Raw genomic sequence first — 15,442 nt, 5'->3', positions numbered from 1 at the left:
AGATGGAAGGGCAGTAACTGGGGCAGACAGACGCTTTACGATGTTCTCGAGCACTCTGGCGCCATGTAGAATTCTGCTCCCCAGTGAGAGCTGGATTTTACAGGCTGATTTGATGAACGGCCTCTACCCTCTCCCCACCCACAGCTGGGAACAGTATTTGCAGCCTGCCAACCTGAAGTGGCGATGCTGCAAGCGGTTTTGTCGCCTCACTCAGCCTACCCCCCTCCCTCATCCCCCTCCCCACCTCCACCTACCCTCCCCCCCTACCTCCGCCTTCCCTTCTCCCCACCTTCGCCTTCCCCCCTCCCCACCTCCCTCCTCCCCGCCTCCGCCTTCCCCCCTCCCCACCTCCCTCCTCCCCACCTCCGCCTTCCCCCTCCCCACCTCCACCTCCCCTCCCTCCACCTCCGCCTTCCCCCCTCCCCACCTCCACCTCCCCTCCCTCCACCTCCGCCTTCCCCCCTCCCCACCTCCACCTTCCCTCCTCCCCACCTCCACCTTCCCCCCTCCCCACCTCCGCCTTCCCCCCTCCCCACCTCCACCTTCCCCCCTCCCCACCTCCACCTTCCCCCCTCCCCACCTCCACCTTCCCCCCTCCCCACCTCCCCCCTCCCCACCTCCGCCTTCCCCACCCCCCAACTCCACCTTCCCCCCTCTCCACCTCCCCACCTCCGCCTTCCCCCCTCCCCACCTCCACCTTCCCCCTCCCCACCTTCCCTCCCCCAACCTCCGCCTTCCCCCTCCCCACCTCCGCCTTCCCCCCTCCCCACCTCCGCCTTCCCCCCTCCCCACCTCCGCCTTCCCCCCTCCCCACCTCCGCCTTCCCCCCTCCCCACCTCCGCCTTCCCCCCACCTCCACCTACCCCCTCCCCCCACCTCCACCTACCCCCTCCCCCCACCTCCACCTACCCCCTCCCCCCACCTCCGTCTTCCCCCCTCCCCCACCTCCGCCTTCCCCCCTCCCCCACCTACGCCTTCCCCCCCTCCCCCACCTCCGCCTTCCCCCCTCCCCCACCTCTGCCTACCCCCCTCCCCCACCTCCGCCTACCCCCCTCCCCACCTCCACCTTCCCCTCTCCCCACCTCCACCTTCCCCACCTCAGACTTCCCCCCTCCTCACCTCCACCTTCCCCCCTCCCCCCCTTCCCTCCCCCCACCTCCGCCTTCCCCCTCCCCACCTCCACCTTCCCCCCCACCTCCGCCTTCCCCCCCACCTGCGCCTTCCCCCCTCCCCACATCCACCTTCCCCCCCCACCTCCGCCTTCCCTCCCCCCACCTCCACCTTCCCTCCCCCCACCTCCACCTTCCCTCCCCCCACCTCCCCTCCCCCCACCTCCCCCCTCCCCACCTTCCCCCCTCCCCACCTCCGCCTTCCCCCTCCCCACCTCCGCCTTCCCCCCTCCCCACCTCCTCCCTCCCCACCTCCACCTTCCCCCCTCCCCACCTCCACCCTCCCCACCTCCACCTTCCCCCCTCCCCACCTCCACCTTCCGTCCCCCCCTCCCCCCCCACCTCCACCTTCCCTCCCCCCCACCTTCGCCTTCCCTCCCCCCCACCTTCGCCTTCCCTCCCCCCCACCTCCGCCTTCCCTCCCCCCCACCTCCGCCTTCCCTCCCCCCCACCTCCGCCTTCCCCCCTCCCCACCTCCGCCTTCCCCCCTCCCCACCTCCGCCTTCCCCCCTCCCCACCTCCGCCTTCCCCCCTCCCCACCTCCGCCTTCCCTCCTCCCCACCTCCGCCTTCCCTCCTCCCCACCTCCACCTTCCCCCCCCACCTCCACCTTCCCTCCTCCTCCCCACAGCTAAAGAAAAGGGGGTTGGGGGGTGGGGGCATGCAGATCTCCGAATACATTAATTCCTGAGCAATAATATTCGGATTTGTTTAACGATGAAGCTCCAAAATCACATAAGGAATAAGGAATAGAGGGAGTTGTTGATGGGCTGTGAGGAGACTCGTCTGAGGCGTAAACACCAGCACAGACCAGATTTTAAACAAATTTGTTGAAGGCACGTGGGCTTTGCCGGCTCGGACAGCATTTATTGTGCATCCCCAATTGCCTCTGAGAATGTTGCAGTGAGCTGCCTTCTTGAACCGCTGCAGTCCGTGTGTTGTAGGTACACCCACAGTGCTGCTAGGGAGGGAGATCCAGGACTTTGACCCAGCAACAGTGAAGGAGCAGTGATATATTTCCAAGTCAGGGTGGTGAGTGACTTGGAGGGGTTGGGATTCCCAGGTATCTGCTGCCCTTGTCCTTCTAGATGGTAGTGGTCGTGGGTTTGGAAGGTGCTGCCTAAGGAACCGTGGTGAGTTCCCGCAGCGCATCTGCACATGGTCTACCCGGCTACACCCAGCTGCCACTGCTGGTCGGTGGTGGAAGGAGTGAATGTTTGTGGAAGGGGTGCCAATCAAGCAGGGCTGCTTTGTTCTGGATGGTGTCGAGCTTCTTAAGTGTTGTTGGAGCTGCACTCATCCAGGCAAGTGGGGAGTATTCCATCACGCTCGTAACTTGTGCCTTGTAGATGACGTACAGGTTTTGGGGAGTCAGGAAGTGAGTTACGCTGCAGGTTTCCAGCCTCTGGCTTGCTCTCATAGCCACAATATTTCTATGGCTAGTCCAGCTCAGTTTCTGGTCAATGGGTGACCCCCAGGATGTTGAAGGGGGGGGGGGGGGGGGATTCAGTGATGCTAAAGCCATTTAATATCAAGGGGAGATGACTGGATCCTCCCTTGTTGGAGATGGCCATTGCCTGGCACTTGTGTGGCACAAATGTTACTTTCCTCTTGTAAGCCCAAGCCTGAATATTGTCCCGATCTTGTTGCATTTGGACAGTGAACATCCCCACTTCTGACGTACTGATGGCTGTACGGTGACGCAGGCCGATATGGCCTGTTGCTGTCCTGTATATTTGATGATTGATAAGGTTTAGATCTGGGCTGCAATAACGGGTTGGATCAGGGAATTGAAGCCGGACTTTTAGCCTCCGTTATGCAGGCACAGGGACATATTACAGCAACTAGAATTTAAATCGATCACTCCTTCAAAATGACCTTTGGCTGCCCCAGAACACCCCATGTTTCACAGCATTTGACAAGCCGTTAATAATTCGCTGACTGTTGGTGGTATTTAACCTTTAACCCTGATCAGTGACCTACTCTGCCGGTCCTAAAGTTTTGCTGACCTGTTGATTCTTTTGAAGTTCCCTTCATTTTGGAGCTTAGCGGGATTCACTTTCTCCCTTCTCTGCTGGGCAACTTCATCGCTGGGATCATTCCTGACCCCAACCCCGTGTAGCGAATAACAGGTCAGTGAACCTTGCCGTCCTGACCAACACTACCTTCTGAGTGGGAGCACATTTGTCCCAGATGTACCTTTGCATACTAATGTTCATCACAAAGAGACACACACAAATGCTCACCCTCCAGATAAACGTTCAGGCCTGGCACCCTGGCTAATGTCCCCTCCCTAACCCAGGGTAGCTATCACCTGAACTCTGCGCAGCTCAGTCATCACAGACCAGTGATAGAATCTTCACATCCATTACCCACGGCAGTTATGAGATAATCTACAGAGCAGACAACATCAATAGATCATACAATAATATTTTAAATAAATCTGTGACTGAATTTTAACCCCTTCCCCCACCGTTAGCTTCAATCGTCAGCTATCTGCCTTCACGTTTTGTTGACTATTTATCTGTCTCTTGGTCTTTTAGGGATTAAATTCAATGGATACATTTTCCTCATTTCCCTGAAGTGTGCTTTGGAATTTTTGGGGCTCTATATAATTTCTGCCTTCATTAATAAATAGAAGTCTGTGTGAGGCACAGGGAATGCTGTACTATCAGAAGGTCAGTGCTGAGAGAGCGCTGCACCGTCGGAAGATCAGTGCAGTCACAGCACCGTAGGGTCGGAGGGTCAGTGCTGAGGGAGTGCTGTATTATTGGAGGGTCACTGCTGAGGGAGTGCTGCACTGTCAGAGAGTCAGTACTGAGGGAGTGCTGCACTGTCAGAGGGTCAGTATTGAGGGAGTGCTGTACTGTCAGAGGGTCAGTACTGAGGGAGTGCCGCACTGTCAGAGGGTCAGTACTGAGGGAGTGCTGCACCGTCAGAGGGTCAGTACTGAGGGAGCGCTGCACCGTCGGAGGGTCAGTGCTGAGGGGGTGCTGCACTGTCAGAGGGTCAGTACTGAGGGAGCGCTGCACCGTCGGAGGGTCAGTGCTGAGGGAGTGCTGTATTATTCAGAAGGTCAGTGCTGAGGGAGCGCCGCACCATCAGAGGGTCAGTACTGAGGGAGTGCTGCACCGTCGGAGGGTCAGTGCTGAGGGAGTGCTGCACTGTCAGAGGGTCAGTGCTGAGGGAGTGCTGCACCGTCAGAGGGTCAGTACTGAGGGAGCGCTGCACCGTCGGAGGGTCAGTGCTGAGGGGGTGCTGCACTGTCAGAGGGTCAGTACTGAGGGAGCGCTGCACCGTCGGAGGGTCAGTGCTGAGGGAGTGCTGTATTATTCAGAAGGTCAGTGCTGAGGGAGCGCCGCACCATCAGGGGGTCAGTACTGAGGGAGTGCTGCACCGTCGGAGGGTCAGTGCTGAGGGAGTGCTGCACTGTCAGAGGGTCAGTACTGAGGGAGTGCTGCACTGTCAGAGGGTCAGTACTGAGGGAGTGCTGCACGGTTAGAGGGTCAGTACTGAGGAAATGCTCTATTATCAGAAGGTCAGTGCTGAGGGAGCGCCGCACTGTCAGATGTACTTTCTTTCAATTGCAACCCTGCTTTCACAATTGCCTCCAATGAATGAATCCATGCACTCCCTGTAGAGGAGGGAGCTCTCCTGGGTTCCTGGAGCAACAATTCTCACTCATCTATGATCACAGATGATTCATTTTATGACGCCGATGGCTTCCTTTCTTCAGAGTATGGTCACTGCATTTCAAGAAACTATTTGAACATATTTACGAACACGTGAATTAGAAGCAGGATTCGGCCATTCAGCCCCTCTAGCTGCTCCACCATTCAATAAGATCATGGCTGATCTGATTATTTTGAATTCCACATTCCTGTTTATCCCGATAACCTTTCATCTTCTTGTTAATGAAGAATCTATTTGGCTCTGCCTTAAAACTATTCAAGGACTCTGCTCCCAGAGCCCTTTGAGGAAGAGAGTTCCAGAGACACACAACTCTCAAGGGTGAAATTCTCTGTCTTAAATGGGCGATCCCTTCTTTTGATACTGTCACCCCTAGTTCTAGATTCTCGGACAACAGGAAGCATCCTCGCCACATCACCCTGTCAATACCCCTTAGGGTTTGAAAGGTTTCAATCAAGTTGCTTCTCACTCTTCTAACCTCCAGTGAATACAAACCTAACCTCTCTGTGAGACAACCCGCCCATTCCTGGTATTAGTTTAGGTTAACCTTCTCTGAACTGTTTCAAACATCTTTCCTTCATTAAGGAGACCAAGGGCAGCACGGTGGCGCAGTGGGTTAGCCCTGCTGCCTCACGACACCGAGGTCCCAGGTTCGATCCCGGCTCTGGGTCACTGTCCGTGTGGAGTTTGCACATTCTCCCCGTGTCTGCGTGGGTTTGGCCCCCACAACCCAAAGATGTGCAGGGTAGGTGGATTGGCCACGCTAAATTGCCCCTTAATTGGAGAAAAATGAATTGGGTACTCTAAATTTTAAAGAAAATTAAGGAGACCAAAACCCTTGCACAATACTCCAGATGTGGTCTCACTAGTAACCTGTACATCTGAAGTGTAACCTCCACTTTTGTATTCAATTTCCCTCACAATAAATGATAACATTATATTAACTTTCCTAATTACTTCTTGTACCTATATACTCGCCTTTTGTGATTCATGTACTACAACACCCAGATCTCTCTGCATCTCAGAGCTCTGCAATCTCTCACCATTCAGATAATAAGCTTCGTTTTTTGCTTCCTGTCAAAATGGGCACTTTCCCCACAGTATGTTCCATTTGCAAGAACTTTGCCCGCTCACTTCACCCATCTATACCTTTTTGCAGCCTCCTTATACCCTCTTTGCAATTTACTTTCCTGCCGATCTGTGTTGTAGTAATCCACGGGAGGCAGGAGTTCCGTCACCACACCAATATTTATTTACAATAACGATATTACAGGAGCAGCTACAAACAGTGCTGCTAGCAGTCCAGTCAGCTTAAGACTGGCTCACAAAGCCAACACAGGTGCTTATATGGGCCCCCTCAATGAGCTATCATTGAGGGAGCTCATACTCCAATTGGCCAACCAATAAAGCCAATTGGAGTTCATTACATGTGTGGTCAGCAAATTTAGCAACCGTACCTTCAGGGCGTGATTCTCCGCCCCCCACGCCGGGTGGACGACTAGCGGGAGGGCCTCCCGACATTTTTCACGCCCTCCCGCTATTCTACCCCGTCCCACGCCACGAATCGGCGCTCGCCATTTTTTTACGGCGAGCGGCGATTCTCCGAGGCCGATGGGCCGAGCGGCCGGGCCTTCACGACCGTTTCAACACGGCAGCAAACACACCTGCTCGCTGCCATCGTGAAACGGGCGCCAGATGCCCGTTTGGGGCATCTAGGGGCCCGATTTGGATGGGAGCACCGGGACTGTGCTCGGGAGGGGACAGCCTCACAGGGGAGCCCAGTCCTGCATTGCCCCCCCCCACCCTCTCCCTCACCTAAAATAACATTCCCCCCACAACTATCACTGACTTGGAGAGAGGCAACCCTGACCCATTTCCCCAGTTGAAAGTAAAGGCTGTGAGGCAAAGTATCAACCCACCTACCTCCCCACTGCTGTCTCTTTAGGCGGAATGGCGAGGAGCAGGTGGGGGGTGGGCACCCCCTCAGCAAACCCCTCACAGATGCTCAGCAGACCCCTCACGGACCCCATAGCTCCTCACTGGCTCCGTCTGGACACTAAGCAAATCCCTCACTGGCTCCGTCTGGACACTAAACAAGCCCCTCACTGGCTCCGTCCAGACACTCCAATCCCCTCACTGGCTCCGTCTGGACACTAAACAAGCCCCTCACTGGCTCCGTCCAGACACTCCAATCCCCTCACTGGCTCCGTCTGGACACTAAGCAAATCCCTCACTGGCTCCGTCCAGACACTAAGCAAATCCCTCACTGGCTCCGTCCAGACACTAAGCAAATCCCTCACTGGCTCCGTCCAGACACTAAGCAAATCCCTCACTGGCTCCGTCCAGACACTAAGCAAATCCCTCACTGGCTCCGTCCAGACACTAAGCAAATCCCTCACTGGCTCCGTCCAGACACTAAGCAAATCCCTCACTGGCTCCATCTAGACACTAAGCAAATCCCTCACTGGCTCCGTCCAGACACTAAGCAAATCCCTCACTGGCTCCGTCCAGACACTAAGCAAATCCCTCACTGGCTCCGTCCAGACACTAAGCAAATCCCTCAATGGCTCCGCCCATTGAGTGCTCTGCCACTGATGACTGATCATCTGCCTCTATCACTGTTTCCCCCGCGCTATTGCCATAGCCTTTGATGTCGTTAGTATCCGGAAATCTTTCGATTTCTGTCTTGAACATACTCGATGATTGAATTTCCACAGGCCTTTGGGGTAGCTAATGTTAATATTCCCTCCGTTGCCTGGGAGCCGGTGCATCAGCATGGGACTGGAATGTCCAGCCGGTGTGAACAGGCAGTAAATCCAGCTCATGTCCTAACCCTAAGCACGGTAGCATAGTGGTTAGCACAATTGCTTCAAAGCAATTCGATTCCTGGCTTGGGCCACTGTCTGTGCGGAGTCTGCACGTTCTCCCCACGTGTGCGTGGGTTTCCTCCGGGTGCTCCGGTTTCCTCCCACAGTCCAAAGATGTGCAGGTTAGGTGGATTGGCCATGATAAATTGCCCTCAGTGTCCAAAATTGCCCTTAGTGTTGGGTGGGGGTACTGGGTTACAGGGATAGGGTGGAGGTGTGGGCTTGGGTAGGGTGCTCTTTCCAAGAGCCGGTGCAGACTCAATGGGCCGAATGGCCTCCTTCTGCACTGTAAATTCTATGTCCCTGATTCGAAACCCAGCAGCCAACCTCCTGCACCAACCTTCTCAGTTGAGATCACCCCTCCTTCTTTGAAACTCGAGAGAATCCAGGCCCAATCTCCTCAATCTCTCCTCATAAAACAGGGTTTAGTTGGATACACATTCATTGCACTCCCTCTATGGCAAATACATCCTTCCTTAGATAAGGTGGCCAAAACTGCCCACAATACTCCAGGGTGACAGAGGCAGAACCAGAGAATAACACAGACTGAGAGCGAGAGAGAGAGAGCGAGCGACAGAGGGATAGAGAGAGGGAGAGAGAGAGGGAGAGAGAAAGTGAGACAGAGAGAGAGACACAGAGAGAGAATGAAGGATAGACAGAGAGAGAGAGAGAGAGAGAGAGGATCAGAAAAAATGAGGATCAGAGAGAGAAGGAAGAACAGGGAGACAGTAAAAGAATCAGAAACAGAGAACAAAAGAGACGGAAAACTAGAATTTGAGAAGCCAAAAAAAATTGAAGACCGAAAGAGAAAGTGGCAGAGAGAGACACACAGACAGACAGAACCAGTTCCCAGGTGTAAAACTCACTACCACGTTGTGAGACTGAGGTCAACGGTGTTGAAACATTTGAGAGAAAGCTGGATAATCACGCAGAAAGAAATGAAGGAAACTCTGATCAGTTGAGGTGGGATTTGCAACTTACATTGATACAAGCACCTGTAAATGTAGTGAAATTTTCCAATGAGCTCCTAGAGTGTTATCAAACACAATTTGACCTGGATGCGCATCAGGAGATATTAGCACAAATTACCAAAAATGTAGTCAAAGGATTAGGTTTTACGGTATGTCTGAGAGGAGGAGAACAGAGCAGGAGGAAATTCCACAGCCTGGGGCCTGAACAGCCGGAGGCACAACGTCAATGATGGATTTATTAAGATCGGGGATGTGCAAGAAACTGGAATGAGGGAAGCACAGATATGAAGGAAGGTCATGGGGCTGGAGGCGATTGGAGGCCAGGTGAGGAAATCTTAATTACTTTCTAAAATCGAAGTTTGTTTATATTTAACATCGAATCAAAATTTACCCGTGAAATTATAAATTTCATCCAGGCTTAATCAGGGTTCGACAAACTCGGCAATGAAGTTAGTTAAATGAAGGAAACTAGCATAAAGTGTACTTTTGCTGTGCCTGGGCCTGAGCTCACTCTTTAGATTCAGGCTTCTGAGTGAGATTTTGAACAGAGTCTCTGGGAGCTGGATGAGTCAGGTGGAGCAGGGAAGGAATACTGGGCTGGATTCTCCGTCAGCGGGATCCTCCGGTTCGCCGGCAGCGCACTCACGCCCACGGATTTGCTGACGGCGTGGGGGTTGTATGGGAAACCCCATTGGCCGGCTGCCGGGACGGTGAATCCAGCTGCCGGCAGGGGCGCGCTGCACACCAGAAATTGGGTGCGGAGGGACGGAGAATTCCCGCCACTAACTCCAGCAAAACCCCAGCCTCAAAATCAAAACACAAACAACTGGGATTGGGAGTCTCACTCTGAGCAACTCCCTGGCACTGGGAAACTCGCTGCGAGTGATTCCCGGGCACTAGGGAAACTCGCTCCCAGTGATTCCCTGGCACTGGGAAACTCACTCCCAGTGACTCCCTGGCACTGGGAGTTCACTGAGTGATTCCCTGGCACTGGGAAACTCACTCCCAGTGATTCCCTGGCACTAGGAAACTCGCTCCCAGTGATTCCCTGGCACTGGGAAACTCACTCCCAGTGATTCCCTGGCACTGGGAAACTCGCACCCAGTGATTCCCTGGCACTGGGAAACTCGCTCCCAGTGATTCCCGGGCACTGGGAAACTCGCTCCCAGTGATTCCCTGGCACTGAGAGACTCGCTCCGAGTGATTCCCTGGCACTGGGAAACTCGCTCCCAGTGATTCCCTGGCACTGGGGAAACTCGCTCCCAGTGATTCCCTGGCACTGGGAAACTCACTCCCAGTGATTCCCTGGCACTGGGGAAACTCGCTCCCAGTGGTTCCCTGGCACTGGGAAACTCACTCCCAGTGATTCCCTGGCACTGGGGAAACTCACTCCCAGTGATTCCCTGGCACTGGGAAACTCGCTCCCAGTGATTCCCTGGCACTGGGAAACTCGCTCCCAGTGATTCCCTGGCACTGGGAAACTCAGATTCCCAGTGATTCCCCTGGGCACTGGGAAACTCACATACCAGTGAATTCCTGCACGGGGAACTCACTCCCAGCGATTCCCTGGCACTGGGAAACTCGCTCCGAGTGATTCCCTGGCACTGAGAGACTCGCTCCCAGTGATTCCCTGGCGCTGGAAGCCTCACTCCGAGTGATTCCCTGGCACTGGGAAACTCGCTCCGAGTGATTCCCTGGCACTGGGAAACTCGCCCCCAGTGATTCCCTGGCACTGGGAAACTCGCCCCCAGTGATTCCCTGGCACTGAGAGACTCGCTCCCAGTGATTCCCTGGCACTGGGAAACTCGCCCCCAGTGATTCCCTGGCGCTGGAAGCCTCACTCCGAGTAATTCCCTGGCACTGAGAGACTCGCTCCCAGTGATTCCCTGGCACTGGGAGTTCGCTCCCAGTGATTCCCTGGCACTGGGAAACTCGCTCCCAGTGATTCCCTGGGGAGAGTCACACGATTCGACAGAATCTTCCCACCTGTTCAAGACTCTCCACATCTGCTCGAAATCCAGACAGGAGAGGAACCTCCAGGACTGCCATGTTTGAAGAGCCGGAATGGAGCCACCTGTGGAAGAAACAGCATGGGGTTAGATACAGAGTAAAGCTCCCTCTACACTGTCCCCATCAAACACTCCCAGGACAGGTACAGCACGGGGCTAGATACAGAGTAAAGCTCCCTCTACACTGTCCCCATCAAACACTCCCAGGACAGGTACAGCATGGGGTTAGATACAGAGTAAAGCTCCCTCTACACTGTCCCCATCAAACATTCCCAGGACAGGTACAGCACGGGGTTAGATACAGAGTAAAGCTCCCTCTACACTGTCCCCATCAAACACTCCCAGGACAGATACAGCACGGGGTTAGATACAGAGTAAAGCTCCCTCTACACTGTCCCTATCAAACTCTCCCAGGACAGGTACAGCACGGGGTTAATATAGAGTAAAGCTCCCTCTACACTGTCCCCATCAAACACTCCCAGGACAGGTACAGCACGGGGTTAGATACAGAGTAAAGCTCCCTCTACACTGTCCCCATCAAACACTCCCAGGACAGGTACAGCACGGGGTTAGATACAGAGTAAAGCTCCCTCTACACTGTCCCTATCAAACTCTCCCAGGACAGGTACAGCACGGGGTTAGATACAGAGTAAAGCTCCCTCTACACTGTCCCCATCAAACACTCCCAGGACAGGTACAGCACAGGGTTAGATACAGAATAAAGCTCCCTCTACACTGTCTCCATCAAACACTCCCAGGACAGGTACAGAATGGAGTTAGTTCCTTCCTTGATAGGGTTGTGACAGTGTGAACAGGAGTTTGGAAGTGTTACTCAATGTGGGAGCAGGGCCTTTTAACTAGTGATAAACACATGGGTGCAATGTCAGTTGTACAGATAGACCGGCTGACAGAGTAGAAGAAATAACACACAGTTGCAAAAAAACCCTGAGCAGGATTCTCTGTCCTGCCGCACCCGTTTTCCGGTGCAGCGCGCCCCTGCCAATAGCGGGATCCTCCGTTCTGGCAGCCGGCCAATGGGGTTTCCCATTGTGGGCACCCCCACGCCGTTGGGAAATCCGTGGGTGTGAGTGCGCTGCCGGTGAAGCGGAGGATCCCGCAGACGGAGAATCCAGCCCATTGTGTGAGAGGCAGAGAGCCTGAAACAGGTAGGCTGTGTTCTGGTGTCCTCCATACCTGGCACAGGCCTCCACCGTAACCTTGTACTCCTGATGATCCTGGTCTGAAGCTGGATCGTCATCATCAGTGTCCAGTGCTCGTTTTCTCCGTGATAGTTGTGACCGGTTATCATTCCGGGACCCAGGTCTGGCGTGGTGTCGGTGTTGCTCGCGGTTTGGTTCCTTTAAGTTCACCGAGAGCTGGAATGCTGGTTTGGCCACTGGGTCAGGCACATTGTAGGTCACATCGATCTGAGGTCAATGAAACTAGATTAGAGGCAGCAAAGAGCGGGAGCCCTCCCCCCACAAACATCCTACCCCACTCTCCTGCCCCGAACTGCTGTCCCAGTGGAGCCTTTCTCACCCACAATCCCGGCTCTGTCTTTAATAAATGCACTTACATTTTAAGGAACCATTTTATTTCCTCAGGTGAGAGATATTTGAGATCTGCCGCCACTTTTGGTACGGATCCCACACACACTGACTCTCACTGGGGTACGGGTCCCACACACACTGACTCTCACTGGGGTATGGGTCCCACACACACTGGCTCTAACTGGGGTACTGGTTCCACACACACTGACTCTCACTGGGGTACAAGTCCCACACACACTGACTCTGACTGGGGTACAGGTCCCACACACACTGACTCTCACTGGGGTGCGGGATCCACTCACTGACTCTCACTGGGGTACAGGTCCCACACACACTGACTCTCACTGAGGTACGGGTCCCACACACACACTGACTCTCACTGGGGTATGGGTCCCACACACACTGACTCTCACTGGGGTACGGGTCCCACACACACACCGACTCTCACTGGGGTATAGGTTCCACACACTGACTCTCACTGGGGTACGGGTCCCACACACACTGACTCTCACTGGGGTACGGGTTCCACACACACTGACTCTCATTGGGGTACGGGTCCTACACACACTGACTCTCACTGGGGTAAGGGTCCCACACACATTGACTCTCATTGGGGTACGGGTCCTACACACACTGACTCTCACTGGGGTATGGGTCCCACACACACTGACTCTCACTGGGGTACGGGTCCTACACACACTGACTCTCCCTGGGGTGCGGATCCCACACACACTGACTCTCACTGGGGTGCGGATCCCACACACACTGACTCTCACTGGGGTACGGGTTCCACACACCCTGACTCTCACTGGGGTACGGGTTCCACACACACTGACTCTCACTGGGGTGCGGGTCCCACACACACTGACTCTCACTGGGGTGCGGGTTCCACACACACTGACTCTCACTGGGGTACGGGTCCCACACACACTGACTCTCACTGGGGTACGGGTCCCACACACACTGACTCTCACTGGGGTGCGGGTCCCCCACACACTGACTCTCACTGGGGTACGAGTTCCACACACACTGACTCTCACTGGGGTGCGGGTTCCACACACACCGACTCTCACTGGGGTACGGATTCCCCCACACACTGACTCTCACTGGGGTACGGGTCCCACACACACTGACTCTCAACGAGCCAGTCGGGACGTGACGGGCCTCATTCAGCAGTGTGTAATTAGTTTTTACCCAGTACCCTGGAAGAGATTGCAGGTCAGTATCTGCAAACAGAGCCCACTGAGCGGTACCAGCAGTTACTGAAGTTAATCTGTTACCTGCATCAGGCAGCAACCTTCTCCCTTTGCGCTGACAAACAGGCCAGTTGGGACACTTGGGATCTGCAAAAGCAGAATAAAAGCAAATTACTGTGGATGCTGCAATCTGAAACCAAAACAGAAAATAGCGAACAATCTCAGCAGGCCTGACAGCAGCAGTGTAGTGAGTCTGGGCATCTCTATGTCAAAGCAGAAGTTAAAAATGAGAACGCATTCAGCAACTGAGAGAGCGCGATAAAGGCAGTGACGTACTAGACTTCTCTCCAGTGTCAGTCCCTAGTTAATAACCGTATTCTCCCTTTGGGTGAAATGGTTTCCTCAGATTCCCTTTTTATCCCAAGATCCCGCGTTTTTAAAGTTTTCTCTCACCACCACCTTTCTTTTCCACCTGTGAGGTTATCCGTCTCTATTCCAAAAGTTGGTCCTCTAACCTGTTCCATCATCGCAACATTTTCCCAACACACTCTCTACCGCACCTTGACAAACTCAGAGCATTTCCAGCTCTGCTCTTCGACCCCTAGCCCAAAACAAAAAGGTGCACATCCTCATCAACCCCTAACTTCACACTATTTTACACCAGAGCCTCTCCCCAGGTGATTATTCCCTCATCCATCTGTCACGATCCCAGCTGATGTTATACTGGACAAGTAAGATCCCAGAATGAAACCTGACTTTAAAAAGTACAAGTTTGGATCTTTTAAGTGACCATGGATGGCAGTTACTGAACACATTCACAAGAGTCTGCCAGTGTACTTGTAACACAAAAGTTATTAAACAGGAAAAATGAACACTGGATCCTCCCATTAATTATATAATCGTTATCCCACTCAGATCCCATGACCTGCTTACCCAAGTCTAAACACAACGTTTCAAATTATCTACTCTCCAGGGAATCTCCAGCCGTCATAAAGTTCCATTAGACATCGCTTTGTAAACAAGTAAATGGTTGGAATGAATGATTACCTCACTTTTGCAACATCTTATTTGCATCTTTTGCAGACACACCGCTTGCCTGTAGGTTAAACCAGGAGTTTTTAAAATATTACTGCGACAGACAGATATACACCTTAACCCAGGCTTTTAATAACATTACTGTGATAGGCACTGCTGCCTCACGGCGCTGAGGACCCTGGTTCGATCCCGGCCCTGGGTCACTGTCCGTGTGGAGTTTGAACATTCTCCCCGTTTCTGCGTGGGTTTCGCCCCCACAACCCCAAAAGATGTGCAGGCTAGGTGGACTGGCCACGCTAAATTGCCCCTTAATTGGAACAAAATAATTGGGTACTGTAAATTTGGAAAAAACATTTAAAAATTCCCTACATTCACCACAATCATACCAAGAGCTTGCCCAGCTCTACGTGACGGGCATTGATTTTCAAACAGTAATTATATTCTGTAACTATTCTCCAAGATTTCACTGGAAAGATCGCCATTTTTATTGGGAAGGCGTATAGCTGCGTCAATCGGCAATCGTGTTTGCTGCAGTTTGCGCAGACTGTTTAAATCAGGGGTGGGCAAACTACGGCCCACGGGCCGCATGCGGCCCGCCAAAGGACTTTATGCGGCCCACCAAGTCATTAAAAAAAAAAAAATTTTTTTTAAAAATTTTTTTTTAATTTTTAATTTTTTTTTTAAGGTTAATCGGGGGGCTGTTGGGTTACTTACTGGTATAGGGTGGATACGTTGACTTGAGTAGGGTGATCATTGCTCGGCACAATGTCGAGGGCCGAAGGGCCTGTTCTGTGCTGTACTGTTCTATGTTCTATATGAGGCGCCCAGAATCATAACCGGGTGAAGTAATTATTTTACTTAATATACTATGCGGCCCTTTAAAATTGTGAATTTCTGAATGTGGCCCTTGCACGGAAAAGTTTGCCCACCCCTGGTTTAAATAGACTGCGTTTGCT

The 15,442-nt window shown here is 53.3% G+C and overlaps 1 protein-coding gene across 2 annotated transcripts in view; it reads right to left on the bottom strand.

The window, feature by feature from the left end:
- Positions 1-15,442, bottom strand: part of cpamd8 (C3 and PZP like alpha-2-macroglobulin domain containing 8) — a 160,339-nt gene that overhangs the window by 46,405 nt on the left and 98,492 nt on the right. For both annotated transcript variants that reach the window (XM_038777043.1, XM_038777042.1), the window contains 3 exons: positions 13,536-13,598; positions 11,900-12,132; positions 10,683-10,770 (listed from right to left, as the gene is read on the bottom strand). In XM_038777043.1, the coding sequence (XP_038632971.1) occupies positions 10,683-10,770; positions 11,900-12,132; positions 13,536-13,598 (384 nt within the window). The remainder of the gene's footprint in view (positions 1-10,682; positions 10,771-11,899; positions 12,133-13,535; positions 13,599-15,442) is intronic.

The sequence above is a fragment of the Scyliorhinus canicula genome, chromosome 18 (assembly GCF_902713615.1).
Source record: "Scyliorhinus canicula chromosome 18, sScyCan1.1, whole genome shotgun sequence".
NCBI classification, from domain to species: Eukaryota; Metazoa; Chordata; class Chondrichthyes; order Carcharhiniformes; family Scyliorhinidae; genus Scyliorhinus; species Scyliorhinus canicula.
The sequence above is the reverse complement of the archived record's forward strand: the minus strand, read 5'-3'. Positions and strand labels throughout refer to the sequence as shown.